Source organism: Barbus barbus, assembly GCF_936440315.1.
Source record: "Barbus barbus genome assembly, chromosome: 22".
Taxonomy (NCBI): Eukaryota; Metazoa; Chordata; class Actinopteri; order Cypriniformes; family Cyprinidae; genus Barbus; species Barbus barbus.
The window spans coordinates 3,052,116-3,072,795 of record NC_136750.1 but is presented as its reverse complement, the minus strand read 5'-3'; the positions used below and the strand labels follow the sequence as shown (position 1 = coordinate 3,072,795).

The 20,680-nt window shown below is 36.7% G+C and overlaps 1 protein-coding gene across 2 annotated transcripts in view; it reads right to left on the bottom strand.

Moving 5' to 3' along the window:
* LOC306888461 (CXADR-like membrane protein) overlaps positions 1-20,680 on the bottom strand; it is an 86,857-nt gene that overhangs the window by 12,153 nt on the left and 54,024 nt on the right. For both annotated transcript variants that reach the window (XM_079446781.1, XM_079446780.1), the window contains 3 exons: positions 11,746-11,903; positions 5,330-5,525; positions 1,681-1,848 (listed from right to left, as the gene is read on the bottom strand). In XM_079446781.1, the coding sequence (XP_079302907.1) occupies positions 1,681-1,848; positions 5,330-5,525; positions 11,746-11,903 (522 nt within the window). The remainder of the gene's footprint in view (positions 1-1,680; positions 1,849-5,329; positions 5,526-11,745; positions 11,904-20,680) is intronic.

The following is a 20,680-nucleotide window of genomic DNA, read 5'->3' as shown; positions in this document are numbered from 1 at the left end:
TCCTGAGAACTGAGAACCTCACGAGCGTCTTCGGCCGAGGAGCTTTTGTCAGCCGGAGCGATTGGAGACGCTGGGATCATTTACTCATCCAGGATCTAACGCCTCCTCTTTCATCCCTGCATCCCAGTCCCATCATCTGGTGAATTCTGGGGAGGTGGAGAGTTTATCGGCCAAAGAAAGCTGATTAGAGTGAGCAGGTGGTCATTGATGAGGTTGGTTAATTGCTGAATTTGGGTGAGGGTCTGCAGCACACCGACTGCATACGGCTAAATAGATTGTAAAACAATATTAGGCTCTGATGATCTGGTGTCAGCAGGAGAAATCGTTCTGTATCAGTGCATTACTCTGTCCCATCTGCAAAGCCATATTACACTCGAATTTGTGTAGCTCTTGCATTTTTGTTGTTTTGTTTTCCCAAGCAGAACCCAATGAGATTGAATTCTAATGGAATAACTGCCAAAGGCTGTTGAACATCTTCTTTTGCTGTATTTTATTATGTAGTTGAGACATTGTTTAGTCATTTCTTTAGCCTACACAAGGTCCATATGATGCATTCTAGATGTGGGTGGTGTAACTGAAATTTGTAATTCTAATTTCATAGTGTATCACAGTAAAAGCTTATTTCATAATATAGTTCAGTTGGAAACAAAGGTTCAAAAGTTGAAATTAATTTCCAGAAATTAATACTTTTCTTCAGCAAGGATGGAATCAATTGATCAAAAGTGACTGTAAAATACTTTCTATTCATCAAAGAATAAACCCTTTAACTGAATTAAAATAAAATTGTATTCATTTTAACTTGATGCAATAAATAAAGCCTAAACTGGGAAGAAAAAAAAAAAAAAAACAGCACAGCAAAATGACTACAATTTAATTTTACTATAAAAAATAATATTGAAAAAATATGCAAAAATTAATTAAACATTCAAATAAAATTAAGATCTCGATCATACTAAAACAGTATTGATGACAATTATTTACTACATGCTCAGGAAATATAATATAATATAATAGAATATATTTTTATATAATAAAAATATTGTGTTTCCACAAAATACTGAATATCACAACCATTTTTAACATTTATAATAATAAGAAATGTTTGTTTAACAGCAAACATGATATTAGAATGATTTCTGAGGACTGGAGTAATGATGCTGAAAATTCAGCTTTGCATCACAAGAATAAATTTCATTTTTCAGAAAAAAAATTTATGTTTCAGAAAACATTTAAGATATATTCAAATAGAACACATTTATTTGAAATGTGTAATATTATTTCACAATATTACTGTTTTTAATATTTGTATTAATGTTTTTTGAACAGAACCTTTGAACAGAACTGAATCTAAAAAATATGTGTGAGTGATATGCTTGTGCTTTCGTTCGTACTGCATTTACCGATATAATACCGCACAGCCCTAATGCATAGAGGCTAATATCAATAGAGCTGTTGAGATCTCTTCTAATCCCATTGTCTGTGTGCCATGCAACGTCTGCGATTCAGAACGCACAGGTTTAATCTGCAACAATCAGCACTTCTGTGCAAAATCTACTCCATGCATTTGCTAAAGTGTGTGAAGTTCATGGCATCAGTTCTTTCGAGATTATTATTTGAGACAGTCAGCAGCAAGGAACTGTAAGTTATGATACGCTCTAGTCTTTGGGGTGTTTGACTCACCGATGAGTGCGAGGGGAGGCAGTTTTCCCACGCTCTTGCCCTTATCCAGAACTTTCTCCCATTTGTAGTGAATAGGGTCAGATCCGTCTGAAGACTTACAGCTCAGTTTTACATCACTGCCCTCCAGAAGCCGGCCGTCCATCCAGCAGCGGGGTTTAGACGGCTTCACTGTGAACGAGAAAATGTTCATGTTAAGTTTACTAATTAGTCATTTAATATTTATATCCAAAGCAGCTTACTTCTTAAATGCCGTTTTCATGGCTATAACAGTGAAACGTCAAGGATCAACACTTGTGGTTGTGAACCAACTACCATTTAGTTACAGGTTTTATTTAAATATAACATTAAGAGTTAGGTTTTTTTATGCTGGTTGTGTATATAGTGTCAAACAATATATAGTTTGACACGTTGAAGCAGTATTTCAAAATTTCAGATGAAACTAAAACTTGCAAAAACAGCACACTGGCATTTTTGGAGGGAAATCAATATCAAAGAGGCAATCAGTCTGAATTGTGACATTTGGGGAGGCAGGGGTCAGGATTTGCTGTCCTGCGCGCTGACTGCTTTGAACTCCCCTCTGACCTTACGCGGCACATCAGAATCGACTCAGAAGCCAAATCAAAGATCTCACTGCCTCACACGAGTTACCAAGTGACCTCAGACCAGTCCCACTGGCATCCTGCTTACAGCAGCACTGCTCTAAACTGTTCTGGGGTCAGTTAGACCAGAGGGATTTGTCTGGAGGCTGAATGTCAGTTAAGAGACAGCCTGTAGACCTCTGTGGCCCCTTTTGGCCCAACTGACCCTCTCTGTAAACACACAAACACACCAAAAGGACACAGGCACCAATTCTGTGTATATTTGTTTGTCTTGGGTCCACAGCCAAAATATTATTTTATCTGCATGGATGGGATATGCAATGATTAAATATATGGAGGTCTCATAGTCAATATATCCTCAAATTGTTGTTCTAGCAGAGCAAAATCTATTTATACGTAAATGGGAAGATGCTTTAGCCACCTGAACAGAATACTGCATATATTTCAGTGTAGGCTATATAGTGCAGTGCATTTTTTAAATTCTTTTAAAAATTCTAATATTATAAAATATAGATTATTTTACTAGGCAATTTATCACATTTTACATTACACCATAACTAAAAACACACAAATACAGTATACACTTGTTTTGTTTGTTTTTGTTTTTTTCTGACTCAAATTCTTATGCTGATAATATAATTTGCAATTAATAATTTTGTATATTATGTTTTTAGGTGAAACTGTATCAGGATTAAGACTATTAGTTAACTAAAATTAAAACAAAAACTAAAACCATAAAAATTGTGTTACTTTCAATAAAATACACTTTGACAAAAAAAAAAAAAAAAAAAAAAAAAAAAAAAAAAAAATATATATATATATATATATATATATATATATAAAAAACCTTTAACTTTATAATTTTTATATAATTTTATTATTATTTATTATTTATTATTACATTATTTATATTATTTCAGTTAGTTGCCAAGGCAACATTTTCATTTAGTTTAACTTCATGTACTAAAATAACTAAAATTAAAAGAGAAATAACTATTAATAAAAACTATGCAGACATATTTAAAAATAATTATCAACAATATATAAAAACACAACAAATTTACTAAAACTTTGACTAAAATTAAAATAATACTCTTTGATCTTGCACCTGGCCAAAACATTTTTGGATGTGCGTACCTTGATCCTTCTTTTATACAAAATTAAAATAAAAACAGAAAATACAAAAATAATTTAAAAATGAATAAAATCTACAACAGTATCTCAATGATACTAAAATGACACTGGTCAGGATGATTTAATATAATGATGTTGCCTTGTTTTGTTGTTCACAAGAAGGCAGTAAAATAATAATGCATGGCTTCTGTGGAGTGTATTGATTAGAAACCCGTTTGGCACCTGAAATAACTTTACTCTTGTAGGAAGTGGTCCTTATCTCATAAAATAGTCAGCAAACAAGATTTTTCACAGCTTCAGCTCCATATTGAAAATCAATGGACATGCGGATGAACTCCAATCGAAACGATGCCCATTCATTTAGCTCTGATTCAGGAAATCTCAAGAAACAAGCAGAGCTTAGAGGGAATATTGTTGCAGGCAATTTATTAAAAATCACAGTTTTGGACCCACAGCCTAATGTTTAATGCCTGTGAGACTTGCATAATTTACTGGGGCTGGTTGCACCATATATTTATTGCGCCTTACAGACATATACATATAAAACTATTTCCTGATTAAGTATCGTATTTCAATGGGAAGTTAGTTTTACTATAAACTGAAATTCACTTACAACTGAATGAATTTCAGGACTGCTGTTTGATCACTGAAGGTAAATGTCATATTGTGTGACTATGCATTACTTACATCCTACAAGCTGCATTCTGCTTTAAAAACCAATGGTGCAACCATTTACTAATGTTGTGTCCCAGTCCAAATCATTAACCAATTAAATTTGAGTGTGAGAAGTTTTTAATGTCTTGTTATCTTAATTTTATGTTGATACTTATTTTTCATGTATGTTTCATGTACTCTTACGAATTAGAGTTCATTCATAATTTCAGTCCAAGTTCAAGTCCCCTGACTCTAGTGACTAAGCCTCTGGTGTGTCTAATTCAAGTAAGAACTTGAGAACAACTGGTTCAACCCTACTGTGATCATTTTCTATTCGCTCTCAACTGCAAATTTCGATAAACTGGCAAAATACAAGCTGAAAATAATACAATAATGTGAACACTAGCTCTCTCGGTAATGTGTTTATAGAGTGATGGAGAGGAAAGAGGAAGAAGAGTAGCGAGAGAGACAGGGAGTGGAGAAGGGGGATTACGGGAAGGCAGTATTGAGCTAATCTTCTGTGATATGTTAATAAATGAGAGAAACTCTGGGGTGGAGGCCGGATTTACATCAATCCATCCTCCCATTTCTCTCTCTCTTTCTCTTTCTTTCAACATTTCGCCAATATCCTGTCCCTCTGTGGCTAGCGTACTAATCTGTTAATAAAATGACTTAAGAAATAAAATTAAGACATGATATACAACTTCAAATTGCTTGGCATAAGCTGCGAGTCCTTGAAAATAGGAACTATGCACCAAGAACATATGATAGAGATGAGGCTAAATACAAAGAAACATGCTTCTTTCCAGTTCTTCTCTTGGCTGAGAGCTGTGGTCTCAGAGATACTGCGCTTGAATGATGGCTTGGAAACCCTGCGGTCTAATAATGGAAACCAGACATAGCCAAATATCAAATCATAAGAAGCTCATCTGAACCTCATTTGGGATAACAGTAAACTGTTTTGCTAAAAGAAGAGAAATCACATAAGCTCCTAACTCTGTCTCTTCCGTTTTTAAGAGATAGAGCTCAATCAATGTTCCCTCATCCCACCATTTCAAATTAACATTCTCTTCATTTACCATCCAAAGTGAAGCAAACAGCACCAGAGCTGAGAGTGTCTGTTCAGCAAATGCCACCAATCATATTTCTAGATTATGTCAATAATGGGCAAATTTTGTAATTTGAATAATCAAATCGAATCACAGCGAGGCTGGCTGATGGAGGAAACGCTTGGGCGCTGATTCCAGGAAGATGAGCCTTACCCAGCACAATGAGGTTGACTTGGCTCCAGTGGTATTTGCCGCCGGTCTTGACCTTACAGTGGTATTCTCCAGAGTCGGTCAGCTGCAGATCGTTGATCAGGAGAGAGGCGTCTCCATTCAGGTAGTCGCCCGCAAAGGACAAACGACTAGCATGGTTGTCGTTAGTGTAGACCTCGTTGTTGAAGAACGTGATGATCTGAAATGAGAGCGACAGAGCTTTCATATAAATATAGATGAAAGAAATCAGTGGAATCAGACACCATATTTCAGTTGACGCAAAATAAAATAGCCTGAGCGGACTCAGTAAAAAAGATGCATCACTCGCTGATGAAACACTGACCCCTCCACAAAGTTCCAGTGCAAAAACTCTAAAAAAACAAATAATTCAATCCATCACAACCTTATTTTCATTCATGTCAAATGAAATATGACATCTACTCTGACTATAATGGTCTATAATGAAAGCAAACGTGGTTGACTTGTAGTAGGAAAGCATACTAAACTCCAAACCCTAATTTTGAAATCTTTGGCACATAACTTGACATTTGTGATAGAGGAACACAATAAATCTTAAAGGGGACCTATTATACAAAAATCACTTTTATAAGGTGTTTGAACACCTGTGTGGCTGCAATGTGTGAAAACAACCAGCCTGTAATGGTAAAAACTCCACCCACTATTTTTTGTTTATAATCCCAATAAATCATAAACAGACTCCCAGAACAAGCGAGTCCAGATTTCTCCCTAGGTACACGTCACCATAGTTCCGCCCATTTGTGACTCTCTCTGCCCTAATAGCATAAACACAGCTCTGAGTGAGAAGCAGCAGACAAAGACAAAAACAGCACATTTTGGATCATGCCCTAAAAGTGGCAACTTAAACAAGCAATAAAAAAAATATCTGTGGGGTATTTTGAGCTAAAACTTCACATACACACTCTGGGGACATCAGAGATTTATTTTACATCTCGTAAAAATGGGCATAAAAGGTACCCTTTAAGGAAATGGGCATTAATGGTAGATCAGACTTATGATTTGTGGCTTAATAGATACAAAAAAAAAAAAAAAAAACATACAAAAAACACTACAAACCTGAATATCATAGAAACCTGGGGTGGATTTTGACTTCGACCAACAACCAACCACCTAAAAAACCAACCACAACGTAGAATGCACAAACTGCAACATACTGAAAACACATCACAAACTCATAGTAAAGCTCGTAGATATGAACAGGTAGATGCCATATTTGACTACTCCAGACGTGTTGACGCATCTACCGTCTTGAAACGGTCAGTGTGTCGTCACTCACAGTAAAAACTATGAGATTTCCAAGATGCCACGACACTGTGCAGCCCTAGGTGTAAAAGTTGTCGAGATTTAACACATTTATTCATTTAGCAGGTGCTTTTATCCAGAATAGAATAGAACAGAATAGAATAGGTAAGTGCTAGTATTAGTTCGTCAGGTGCTGGCGAAAAATGTGTCTTTAGATGATTTTTGAAAATGGCTAAAGACTCAGATTGAGACATTGCACCAGCTGGGCACAGTCCAGGAAAAGGTCCGTGAGAGTGATTTTGTGCCTCTTTGGGATGGCACCACAAGGTGCCGTTCACTTGCAGAACGCAAGCTTCTGGAGGGTGCATAAGTTTGAACTAGCAAGTTTACGTATATTGGTGCAGCGCCAGTTGTTGTCTTGTAGGCAAACATCAGTACCTAAATTCTAGGAAACTTATTTTTGATTACGTTTAGATTACTTTTGACCTAAAATATATTCCATTCTTTTTATCAACATCTTGAAGTGTCTTAAACATTGCATTATGCCAAGGTTTCCCAAACTGGAGATCCTGAATAAACTACAGGTGGTTTGTGAGTTGATGAAAAGCTGGATTACTTTAGAAATATGTATAAAAGCAGTAGAACTTCAGAAAGGAAAATGTAGGAGAGTGAGAGAGAAAAAAAAATGAAGAATTAGGGACGAATCAAATTATGAATAATTTACTGCCATTGTGTGCACAATATGTAATCATGTAATTTACAAAAAAGTAACTGTAATCCGATTATAAGCATTTATGTAATATAATGTGATTACATTTTCAGTTTACTACAGTTACTAACTATGATTGCATTAAACATAATCTGGAGTATTCACGGACCTGCTTTAACCATTCCAATATTGCAGACTCTTTACAAATAGTGGCCCATAGAAACAGCCACTAATGAGACATCTATATCTATTGTAATGCTCTAATGGCAACTTCTCGCAGCAATATATAATTTTAGCATGGAACTTTGCTTTGGAAAGAACTTTTATTTTCCTCAGAAAATCTACAAAACTGGTTGTTCCTTTATTTTTCATCTGATGGGTACTCTGCGACAACTGTACTGCTCTGTACAAAAGACAAAAGTGTTTCTAATATAAGAACCTCTACCTGTACCGACTGCCATGGAACAGATGCTAAATGGCTGTTGTACACAAACACAGCTGCCAACACACACACACATTCACACACAGTTTGACGGTGACAGCCTCCTGAATGCCTGCGGTAAAGGACTAAACACTGATGCCACTACACATCAGCAGACCTGCGGTCGGGTCCACCTGCCAGAGCGATTGCTGCTCGTCTCAAACACACACTACAGCATGACAAACAGGAGAAAACTCTGATGTGCTACTCATTTGCATTTCTGGCAAAACATCTGTCATTCTTATTGTATGCATTCTGTATCACTGACAGACATAACATGATGCTCTTTGTCATATTTATTTATGTAGATTACAAATGACAGCAGAATAATCTTCTCTAGTATAATCTTCTTGAACACGAGTAACATCTGAGTCATGGGGTTATGGCTTCACTTCAAAGAAAGAGTTTCTGTAATGTTAGCATTAGCCAAGGAGGTGTAACATAGCTGGAGAGAGCTATCCGTTAGCATTTCCATTCATCACAATGGCAGCTGCATGGATGTCATATAGAAGTTGCCTGTGTAAACTACATGCTACATAGTACTACGTGAACACAAAGTCAAAGGCAAGTGTGCATTGCAGGGGAGAAGAAGAAGAAGAAGAAGAAGAAGAAGAAAAATAACCTTCCTAAACTGTGTTTATGGTCTCTCAGTCTGGTCTATTATCCAGATTATTAAAGAGTTTTGGGGTACTTTTTAGATTAGCAAACTGGGAGACCATCTTAAATGAGCTAAGACTAGCAACCACCTAGCAACACCCTAGCAACTGCCTAACAACCCCCATAATAGCCTATCAACCACCTAGCAACAACATAGCAACCAATCAGAACATCCTAACAACCATCCAGCAAACACCTACAGTGGCCTAGCAACTGCCTAGCAACCACCCATAACACCCTAACTACCACCTAGCAATGGCCTAGCAAACTGCCTAGCAACACCCCAGCAACCAATTAGTAACCATCCACAACACCCTGGCTAGCAAGCACCCAGAACACCTTAACAACCACCTGAGCAACCAACGAGCAACCACCCACAACACTCTGGCAACTGCCTAGCAACCACCCACAACACCCTGGTTAGCAACCACCCAGAACACCTTAACAACCACCTAATCTGCGGGTGGTGATGGCACAGTGGATAAGACACATGCCTTTGGTGTGAGAGACCCGGGTTCGAATCCACTGTGAGACACCAATGTGTCCCTGAGCAAGACACTTAACCCCTAGTTGCTCCAGAGGCGTGCGACCTCTGACATATATAGCAATTGTAAGTCGCTTTGGATAAAAGCGTCAGCTAAATGAATAAATGTAAATGTAATTTAGCAACACCCTAACAACCAGCTTGTAATCATCCACAGCTATCTATCTATCTATCTATCTATCTATCTATCTATCTATCTATCTATCTATCTATCTATCTATCTATCTATCTATCTATCTATCTATCTATCTATCTATCTATCTATCTATCTATCTATCTATCTAAACTTTTAGTTCAGGCTTTCTCAGGACAACATCATGGTCTTGACATCTAGTTTTAAATTGTAATAATTTAATAACAATATTGCTGTTTTTACTGTACTTTTGACCAAATAAATGCAGCTTTGGTGAGCAGAGATAATCAAAATCTACTGATAGGCCATCAGTGGAAAAAGATGGTGCAGTTAAGGCATTTACCAGCAGGGGTAACTGGGACACGTTAACCATGTAAACCTTAGTCTCAGCCTCACAGAACGTTGGCTAAATATATGATGCATATGGCACACTTTTCTGGAAACACTTCAGGAATGTCGAAGTCGTCATCTGACTGGTTGAATTAAAGCGGATTTCCGGGAGACGCGAGTGTTGCGTTTATTTTCGGTCCGCCGGGAAACAAAGATGGCACAGAAAGCCACCGTGTTTACAAATGTGACGACAAACACTTATCAGGGTCAACTAAACTCTGGATTTTCAAAAGTATGGGAAATATTTAAAGTTTGTGGCATATAATCTTTAAAATACATCTGAGAGTTTCACACACCGGTTTGTTATTGTGGAGACATTTCCACGCCCCGAAACGTGACTCTAAACTAAATGAACTATGATTGGTTGTTTGACATGTCGGTCAAGCGGCCTCATGGACTGGCATGGGCGGGCAATGAAAGCGGGCATCTATTCCAGACCTTCAGCCGTCAGTCTGAAGGTCTGACTACGCGAGACTACGTAAACCTTGACCCTTTGCCATTAACGACAATGATCTTGAGAAGAAAATCCTTTAGAGTCTACTACACATTACTAAACAAGCTGTGGTTAAATGTTGACAAGCCGAACGCTTCTAGTTGCACAGGCATTACAGTGGAACAAAGGAATGACTTATTCGTTATGCCAGGGGCTCGGTTTGATTCCTAATCAAATTTTCAGACATGTGATTTTAATTAATGCCGGCTCAAATGTTATTACATCATAAATATTACATGTGATGGGCAACCCGTCCCATAGGCTTCGCAGACTCTGATGCGAGTTTCAGGCCTTTCTGTCTTCTGAAATGAAATCTCAATTGATTACGAACAGATCTGCGTTGACATTCAAACAAAGAAAAAGATGTCTCTTATGTGGGGGAATAAAAAGCCTTATCGCAATCAGATAATTAAATTAATCTGAAAGTATATCGCCTGACTGGCACGTATTGACTTCCCCCTGATGAATTATGGTGCACTGATACATAACGGATACCAAACTCAAAGCTGTGTTCAAACAATGTTCGTTTCACATTGAAAGATTCTCACTTCAGGCAGATAAGACAAAGCTCTTATCTGAATGTGTTTATGCGAGAGCGAGAGAGAAGAGAGATGGGCGAAGCGTCTGTTAGGTGTACTGATACAGATGGGTATGTATTTCAAAGAGAGATGTGTAGAAAAAGCTGATTCAGACCTGTGACAGGACGGGAGAAGCACTGTGCTCACAAACCTCTTACCGTGAAACCATGAAGGCAGCCATTGTGACTGCTGTATCTCTGAGAGAGACGACAGTTAAAACTAGGTTGCTATGGTGTTTTGGGTGGTTGTTAGGTTGTTCTGAGAGATTCCCATGGTAGTACTGACAAACAGAATCAAATCTTTAATGAAGGGTAGACGTTCACTTTTCTCAGTTTTTTAAGGATTATAACAAGTTGGGCACTAATAATAATAATATTTCCTTTTTTTTTTTTTTCGTCAAACTGTGCATATTTTGCTAATACAGGGAAAAGACATTAGTAACACACTGAAAAATAAACCAGGTTAGTTGAACTGTAGTCTTACAACTTGCCAAAAAAGATTTCGAAAATAATTTCTGGTTGCACTTAATTTCGATAGTCCACTTTAGAAATTCTATATGTTACTTTGCAACTACGGCAACTAATTCATTAGTAACTACGTTAACTGTCATTTTTAGTAGTTTTAGTAGACTTTTAGGTTAGGGTTAGTTGAATAATTTAACAAATACTTGCTAATTTATTTGTAATAAGTCGAATGTATGTTGGGGACCATCAAAATAAAATGTTAGCAGATATTAAGCAGACAGTCTACTAATATTCTAATGACTGAAAAGTTACTTAAAATTAGTTCAATGTCTAAAGTGAGCTATCCAAATAAAGTATTACTCAGTTTTTGTACAATTTGTGCAACACAACATTACCCTGAACAAACTACATAGCAAGTAATTTGGCTAGAAATTTTCTCCAGGATATAGAGAATAAAATATTAACATTCACAAATCCAAAATAAAGTCACTTGTATCTGTACGGCTAAAATCACCTCACAAGTACACAGTAAGATGAGGTGATTGGAAGGAGATCAGAAGGACAGATGCAAAAACAAAACTTGTGTCCATAGAACAAAATATAAGTGAAACTGAAATAAAATAAACAAGAGAAAATGAGTGTAAACAAGACAAATTTTGAGAGGGCATAAAAAGCAAAATATTCCTCACCACACGTTGTTTGACGTTGGGTTTCTGCAGGAGCCATTCAATGTCCAATGTTTGTCCATTCGACTGCCAGAACTGGTGATGGCAAGGCAATGTGGCGTTGTCCCCAACAACCCGCTTCATCTCGGTCTGAGCCCTTGCCGAGAGTAAACTCAACAGCACTGTAGAAAAAGAAGCACGCACAACATGTCCATGAGATCACACAATGGTATATATCATGAAATGTTAATCGCATAGCATCTGCACTTAACTCTAACCGAGTGTTAAGACAAACAAATGTGAGATCAAAACATATTTTCTGAAACAACCATGCCATTTTAGCTGGCTTCTATAAGTCTTTGAGCTTTACCAGGACTAGTACCCGAGTGCTGCACATCACAAGTCTAATGCTGTACTGGGTGCGCTACCAAGCAATTTTACTATGCCAGAAAAGGCAAATATATGGAGCTGGTTATGTGATGCAAACATTAAAATTAATTTGTTAACAAATCACGTACTATGGTATTTTGTGGGCGTAACATAGCATTGTGCAAGAAACTGCACAAAATAAGTCTTTATTAATCAATAATCTGCACCATAATCATAATTTATGCGAAAAGGCATAACAATTTGTTGTATTTTGTTACTTTGTGTTGATTTCAAACTGGAAACTGCAGTGAATTGTATGTATAGGTTCAATGTTCAATGACCTTTTGTTGTTTTTCTGTGAAGATTAATTCAGTCATGCTATTCTTATGAAAAAAAATTAGGGGCTAACTGCACCATGCTAACCAGCCAAACCTTAAACTCTTAGTTATGCTGATGTAATTAAGGCCTTTGGGCGGATACAAATAATCTCAAACAATAATATCAAATCCCATTATGATCCAATCAAATCCTGGTGGATAAAAAGCCTCTTTTTCACAATTTCTCACTGAATGTTTCACATGGGAATACGATTCAGAAGCTACATGCGTTGTGAATGCCATTTCATGTTGTTTTTAAAGTACTCAACATTTTTTACAGGTTAAATTTTCGACAATAAAGTTCTACTACAAGACTGAAATGATCATTCAGTCTAACAAAACACACTGCAGCAGCGTGTAAAAATACTTTAGTGCAACTTTGGAAGGTTAGCAAAGTCCTAAAATCCCAGATAGGCACATTTTCAAACTATTTACAAATGCACCACAAAACGGCAAGTCCACATCAAGTATGCTATTTCAGACAGGGCCTCTATGAACCCAGAGTCTTTTCTGCCACAGCGATCCTGGCTAATTTACTGCTGGCTGCTGGACATTGCCGGAGGCTTGAGTAGCATTACAGACAGGCGTCGTGGGGATTTGCAGACTAGTTAGGTCCCATGAGGGATGAACAGGATGAGATGCGCAATTTCTTCCACCTGGTGAGAGGAGCTTGCAAGACAAACAATAAAGCATACTCGCAGCTTCACCAGTCTTATATGTGCAAAACCAACAGATATTTATGGAGCTCTGGCATTAGCATAACATTACACTTAATCTGCTGTCGAATATCACAAATAGCTGCAGACTCTTTACGTATGCAACTGTTGCTAAAATGATTCCAGCATACACATACGTTCTGCTTCTGTAAATATTATGACATTTCCTCAGTTTAGCTTTTCAACCCACGGGAATAGGGAAGGGAATGAGCTTGGGATTGATGGATGTGCCATTTTAAATGGGTTTTGTCTGGTTGTGCTCATTTGGCAATCATCATGTCATGTTAAGAATGCATGTGACACGTGTCGCTGGCAAAGTACGGCTCGGTATTAGTTGACTGACATGCATGAGTGACTGTCCTCAACCACCTGTGCCAAAACACCGGTCCTACTGCGTCATGATACAAAGTCAATGGGCTGTAATGCATCCGATTTACGGTTCCGGAGTCCACCAGGGCATGTGGCTAGGTGACCGCGACACGTCTTCATTACAATATGCAAGCCACAAAGGTACACTCAGAAAGTTCTCAGAGCTGTGATCTAACCGTAATGCACATACTCACTGCTATTGCTGATGTGGACGACTTAGGGCTGACATTTTTTTAGCCTGCTGTTCAAACAAACCTTTCTGAAGCCTCTTAAAGTAAAGCCAAATATGCACCAGTACATAGTTTTCCAGAGCCGTGGCCTAACGGTTAGTACTTGAGCTCCCATACATTGGGCTTTAATGCTAATGCTAATACAGATGACTTTAGTCTGACTCTTTTGTCTGCATTTTAGATGCTCAAACAAACATTTCTGGAGCTTGTTGTCAAAATGCAAATCCAAGAACTCCTCAGTGCATTGCTTTTTGAAAATGTGGCCTAACAGTCAGTATATGAACTCCAACACATAAGCTTTAAAGGGATAGTTCACCCAAAAAGGAAAATTTGATGTTTATCTGCTTACCCCCAGAGCATCCAGTGACATGTAGGTGACATTGTTTCTTCAGAAGAACACAAACAAAGATTGTTGCAGTCTGTCAGTCATACAATGGCAGTCAATGGGACCCACGGCTTTGAGAGTAAAAAAAACGTACACAGAAAAAAACAAATTAAACCCTGCGGCTCTTGACAATACATTCATGTCTTAAGACACAAAACAATCGTTCTATGCAAGAAGCTGAACAGTATTTGTATCATTTTATACCTCTGATCCACCGCAATGTCCAACTTGTCCTGAGCGCGTTCACAACAGCCAGCGCGTGATGTGTCAACGTGCTCTGGTATAGTAGACGCATGCACGGAAGTGATCTGTCGTGCGTATATGTCACTCATGAGTGGCGTATGCAAACAATGAGAGATGTATATGCGCGACAGATATCTTAATTTGGTTTTGTCTGTGTGCTTTTTTGACTCTCAAAGCATGGGTCGCATTGACTGCCATTATATATTTAAATTTTTTTATTTTTTTTTATTTAGTCATTTAGCAGACGCTTTTATCCAAAGCGACTTACAAATGAGGACATAAGAAGCAATCAAAAGCAACAAAAGAGCAACAACGTGCAAGTGCTATTACAAATCTTGGTTAGCCTAACGCAGTACAGATAATTATTATTATTATTATTTATTTATTTTTTTTAAATAAAAAGACATATAGATAAAATTAAATTAGAATAGAGAGTGCTAGAGTTAGAGGGTCAAGTAAAGATGGAACAGATGAGTTTTTAGCCGTTTCTTGAAGATGGGTAAGGATTCGGCTGCTTGGATTGAATTATTGGATTATATGACTGACAGACTGCAACAGTTTGAGTTAAAAATATTTGTTTGTGTTCTGCTGAAGAAACAAAGTCACCTACACCTTGGATGCCCTGGGGGTAAGCAGATAAACATCAAATTTTCATTTTTGGGTGAACTATCCCTTTAATGCTAATGCTAAAACGGGTGACTAGAGTCTGACACTTGACAGCAGATGTTCAAACCTTCTTTTTTATCTTTGATGCCCTAATTGAAAGCAAACTCTTTAGTACATTATTTTCCAGACCTGCCTAACAGTTAGCTTATGAGCTCCAATAGACTCAGCTTTAATGCTAAAGCTAATGTGGATGACTTGAGTTTGATACTTTTTTTAGCATTTTAGATGTTCGAACCAACATTTTTTGAAGTTTGTTGCCCCAATTTAAAGCCAAATATTCTTCAGTATGTTGTCTTCAAGAGCTAGCTAACAGTTTTAGCGCAAGTGATCCAAGTCACTGATCTGTAATGCTAAAGCTAATGTGGATATCTTGAGTCTGACACTTTTGTGAGCATTTTGGATGTTCAAACTAACATGTTTGTAGTTTATTGTTAAGGTTCGACACTGATAGCCTTGTGATTAGAGCGTGGACATATACAGTGCAACTGAGCTCACAGGAACCAGAGTTCGATTCCTATCTCAAGGTCCTATGCCAATCCTGCTCCCCTCTCTCTACCCAATACTTTAATGTCATCGCTCCACTATCCTGTCTGAAGAATACAGTAATAAAAAGCCTCAAGAATTATAAAAAAAGCTTCAAAGCCACAAACACTTGATGTTTGTCAGATCTGGCCACATTTAACACACATGCTCAGAAAGCCTTGATGCTGATATGAGTGGCTTGAGTTTGAGTCTGGCAAATGATGTTTCCTCATCTCCTATTTCATCTATAAATAAAAGTGTATGGTTCATCTATTTTACAGCATATTGCACCTACACACGTTGTCCTTCAAACAGTAAGAACTTAATTAGCATAATGTGGAAATGCTGATATGTAGTATCTGCACATATTCTGAGGTTTAATGAGAGAACCCAAATGAGATATGCATGGGTCTCTTCAGGGTATATCCAGAAGTCATTCTTATTAAGGGTGAGTTTCAGCTCTACAGTCTCAAAGGGCTCAATAGGCTGCAGGCAGTGAGAAGAATTAGAGAAATTACTCTGCTGCTATGGCTCTTTGTCTCTGCGCGTGAACTGCCAAACTAAAACAATGAGTCAGCAAAAAAGCAGCATGGAGCTCCCCTGCAGTCAGCCCTGCTCATGATTTTTTAATGCATTGCTTGTATCCTCCATCATCTGGTGTGATCTCCATAGTCAGGTGTGTGTGTGTGTGTGTATTAAACTCTGAAGTTCAGTTGAATTAATTGGGAATGGTACAGCTTAGTAACAAAAGAAAAATACAAGTGTTTGTGAAAGTGACATTGAAAAGTTAAGAATTTTCACTTGATTTTAAACTAGCTATTTCCTCTCTGTCAAAATGCTTCATCAAAGCTTTCTCAAGAGACTTACAGAAAACATGACAGGTGTTGGTTGACTATTTGTTATTCAGATGTGAGGCTTTTTATATCAACATTACAGACAGTTTGGTGAAAGATTATAAAAAATAGTTCTACTAAAAATATTTTAGAAACTATAAAAAAGGGATATATAAACATGAATAATTTAATTTTGAATTCATAATATATTGATAAGATAGACATTGGCCAGTACTAGGCTGATTAACAAAGTTGTGTCAAAATATACCTTACAACTTTCTCAGTTGATACTGCATTTTCTGTTTTTAAATATTGTTTGAAGGATTTTAAATTAATGTAGTGATTTTAAATATATACTAGCATATCATCAGCCAGCTTATTGGCATCAGTAACTGAAACCCACCATTGGTTTACTGATCACTATTGATGATTTTTCCTAATTGTCTGTGTTGAGAAGAAGCAGACACAATATTGGTTCATTCGGTATGTGTTTGGCCAGATTAAGTCTACTGGGGGCATTCTTACTGGTTTAGCTCTGTGCTGATAAATCTGAATTCAGAAATGTGTGATTAAATCTCTGCTATAACCACCGGTCCTGTCCTCTTTGCACATCCAGACCTAGAGGTGAGAAGTGTGTCTCTATGCTCAGACCTCTGACTGCATATTTCCTTAGACACTTTCTAGCTCAGCTTGCTGAGTCATTCCTCGCCTGCTACCGGTTACGGATGGACATAATAATGTGTTGGAACAAGCTGGCAAGAAATCAAAGAACAAAATGAAAGCTGTTTTAATTTCATCCTCCTTCAAGGAAAGTAAAGCTCAGCAGCAAAAATATCCAGCATACTGCCTGCCAGGTGGTTTAATAGCACTGCTTCACACATTGGTCTGCTTTATACTTCAGTTGAGGCTGAAAATAAGAGTGATATGATGTTGGATTTGAAAACTGTACGCATTTGATGTGTTCTTTATTCTTTCCACAGTGCCACAAACAATCAAATTTCAAACAAGACATTATTGGAGTTCACATAAACCGACGAACGGATTGCCATCAAGAATGTTAATAATGGACAATATTTTTGTTAAAAGTATTCAAACTTCAAGGTTATTCTCACTGTTTACTGTGTACAGCATCTTGCTCCGTAACAACTTAGCACAATTCTGCAACATTTATTATGTGGAAGTCAAATAACATGCATTAAGTGGTTTGTTTGAAGGCCTGATGTGAGTGAAAGAGTCTTCAAGGCGAGTAACAGTCAAGTCCTGGTTTCTTTTGCTTCTCTTTCCACTTCTGCTGCAGGTGTTTAAATTGTCAATTCACTGCATTCAACTGCCCTTTAGACTGAACTACCTCTTTAGAGGAAATGTAACAAAAGATAATGGAAATGAAATGGATATATGAGAGAGAGAGTTCTGTGAAAATGCCCTAGGGGGAGTTGTGCTCCAGTAAATTCACACTCAATAGAAAGCATCCCCTGTGTTAGTCACAACACTGCAGTAACCAATACCTCAAACCTCCCTTAAACATCCTTAAGCCCTCAACCCTGCAAATATAATGTACGACCACATCCAGCCCTAGATTGCATTCAGAGCACAAAGGCAGCAAAGGAGATTGCCAACTAGTCAAAACAATGACTGCTAATAAGCAATAATCTCATAATTCAATCTGCAGCACAAGCCAACACATCAGCTTCTAAACTCGATACAGTACTACAAAACAATCCCTCTTTAACCTACATATGATAAGAAATTAACTGTCCTCGTGAACTGGCACAAAAGCAAATCAGGCTTGCGGTGGCATGTCTGATTTTCTTTTGTCCAGCGTAAGTCTTTCTACATTAGCAATGGTCTAAACTCAAAACCTTTGACTTCTAAGAGTCTTACATTAAGAACAAGATCAAGAAGAGCTAAGATGTCTTAATGCTGCTCATCTTGTTATCCGTGATCTCACGTGAGCTCTCTGTCTGTGGGGGACAACTGCTGACATGTAAAGCAACACTGAACCCTGAAACAGCCTTCCTGATGAATTTAACAGAATAATCAATAACTGCCATTAACTAACATCAAGGCTTTGTTTAAGCATGTTGTACCTTTACAGCTTGTACTAAACATATCAGATAAAAAATAATATATGGTTGGAGATTCTATGTTATTTACATTTACATCTGGTTACTTTTACACATTACTGTTCAAAAGTTTGGGGTTTGGTAAAATTTTTGATATTTTTGAAAGACGCAATTTATTTGATACAAAATACAGTAAAACAGTAATATTGTGAAATATTATTACAAAATAGTGTTTTTATTTTAACATTTTTTAAATGTTACGTATTCCTGTGATGCAAAGCTGAAATTTCAGCAGCTTCAGAAATTATTCTAATATGCAGATTTGCTGCTATTTTCAACTTATTTTTTATTTAAGGGACATTTCTTATTATTTTCAGCGCTGAAACGGGTAACATTATTTTTGCATATACTATGATATATATGGGACGTCCCGTTTTTGTGTCCTCAAATACAATTTACAAAAGTGATTTTATATACACAAAAAAAAACATACATACATAAATGCAAGTAGAGTGTCTGCTTTAATGTTTCAGGTAACTTTGTGATAATTAAATGTCAAAATATAGGTGAAATATTATGTTCCATTGTCATTCAGCATACATACACGTGTGTGTGTGTGTGTGTGTGTGTGTGTGTGTGAGAAAAACAACAAAAAAAAACATAGTACTAAGTCTGATACTTAGTACTGTGTTACTGAGTTACATAGTCACTTAGTACTGAGTCTTTTAATGTCATAATTTCATGAACTATTGTTACTTTTTTAGGATTTTTTTGATGAATTGTACATTTAAAAGAACAGCATTTATTTTAAATAGAACTCTCCTGTGTCATTATGAATGTCTTTACTGTCACTTTGGATCAAATGAATACATGTGCTGTACTTTTACAAGTCTCAGTATGTAAATTACATCTGTTGTGACGTCATGCACAGTTCACAATGACAGGCTATGTTTCTGAACACTCAATAGGCAATGATATGCAAATATGCGAAGTAATGTCAAAACCAAATGAATGAATTTTATTTTTTAATTTTATTAATGATCTATGTGGACTGCATGGGGAAGGAGCTTTGCATTGATAACAATGTAGGCTACATCTACATAACACATGACACTTTTTATCTCAAAAGAGAAAGGATAGTCCTTTTTGCTCATGGTCCCTTTAAAAACTGCTGAACTCTTTGTGTAAACACTCTCGGACCCCTGATGCTGCTTCGCCCTGTCTTACATCTCAACTGAACTCAATTCAATTCATTTATGAAAATAAATTCATGGGCGCTGCTGACATGCAGCACACATCATCTGATTCTCTCTGACACATGATAAAGTGCCGTCGCCGATGAGAAAACACAGACATATTCATCTCTACAGCGCTTCCAGACAGGTGCCAGAATTAACAGACAAAACAGTATTTTTGTTTCTTTGGAAGCTTGGCTGGATATGTTTGAGAGTTTATGAGGTGAGAAAAAGTGTACAGCAACAACAATAAAACTAATATATGTGTGTATCCTTCTGTGTGAGGAGAAACCAATACAATATTATGCAAGCTCAAAAACTATATTTTATAATAACTATAAAATAACTCAAATAAATAAACAACTTTGTGAATTAAATCACAAATAAATGCTCTTCTTTAAGTCTTAATAATTTTTTTTATTTATTTATTTTCATGGGAGAAATGGGCTAAAACAAACAGCTTTTTAAAATGAATCAGTGAAAAATTGTGAGATAAAAAGTCGCCATTACCTTTTTATTTTCATTTTGTGGCAGAAATGTGCTTCCATAAAATATATTCCAAATAAATAAAGAATAAAATAAAATAGTAATGATAAAAATAATTATAAAATAACTTATGATTCAGTTAATAAAAACTGCTTTATTAACTGAATCATAAAAAGCCAGAATTGTGTAAAAAATTGCAATTACATTTAGGTTTGTATGTTTATTTATATACTTATTAATTCATTTATTTTATTTTGTTTCGTGGTGGAAATGGGCTTCCATACAATATAGTCCAAAATAATAATAATCATAATAATACCTTTTAATAAATAAACAGCTTTATGAATTGCATCGTAAATAAATGCACTTCTTTCCAAATAAATAAATACATTTGTAATGATTCAGATGATTTAGAATGGTGCATGATTGTTCGGTCACACTTGAATGTGTTGGATGGACAGAAAT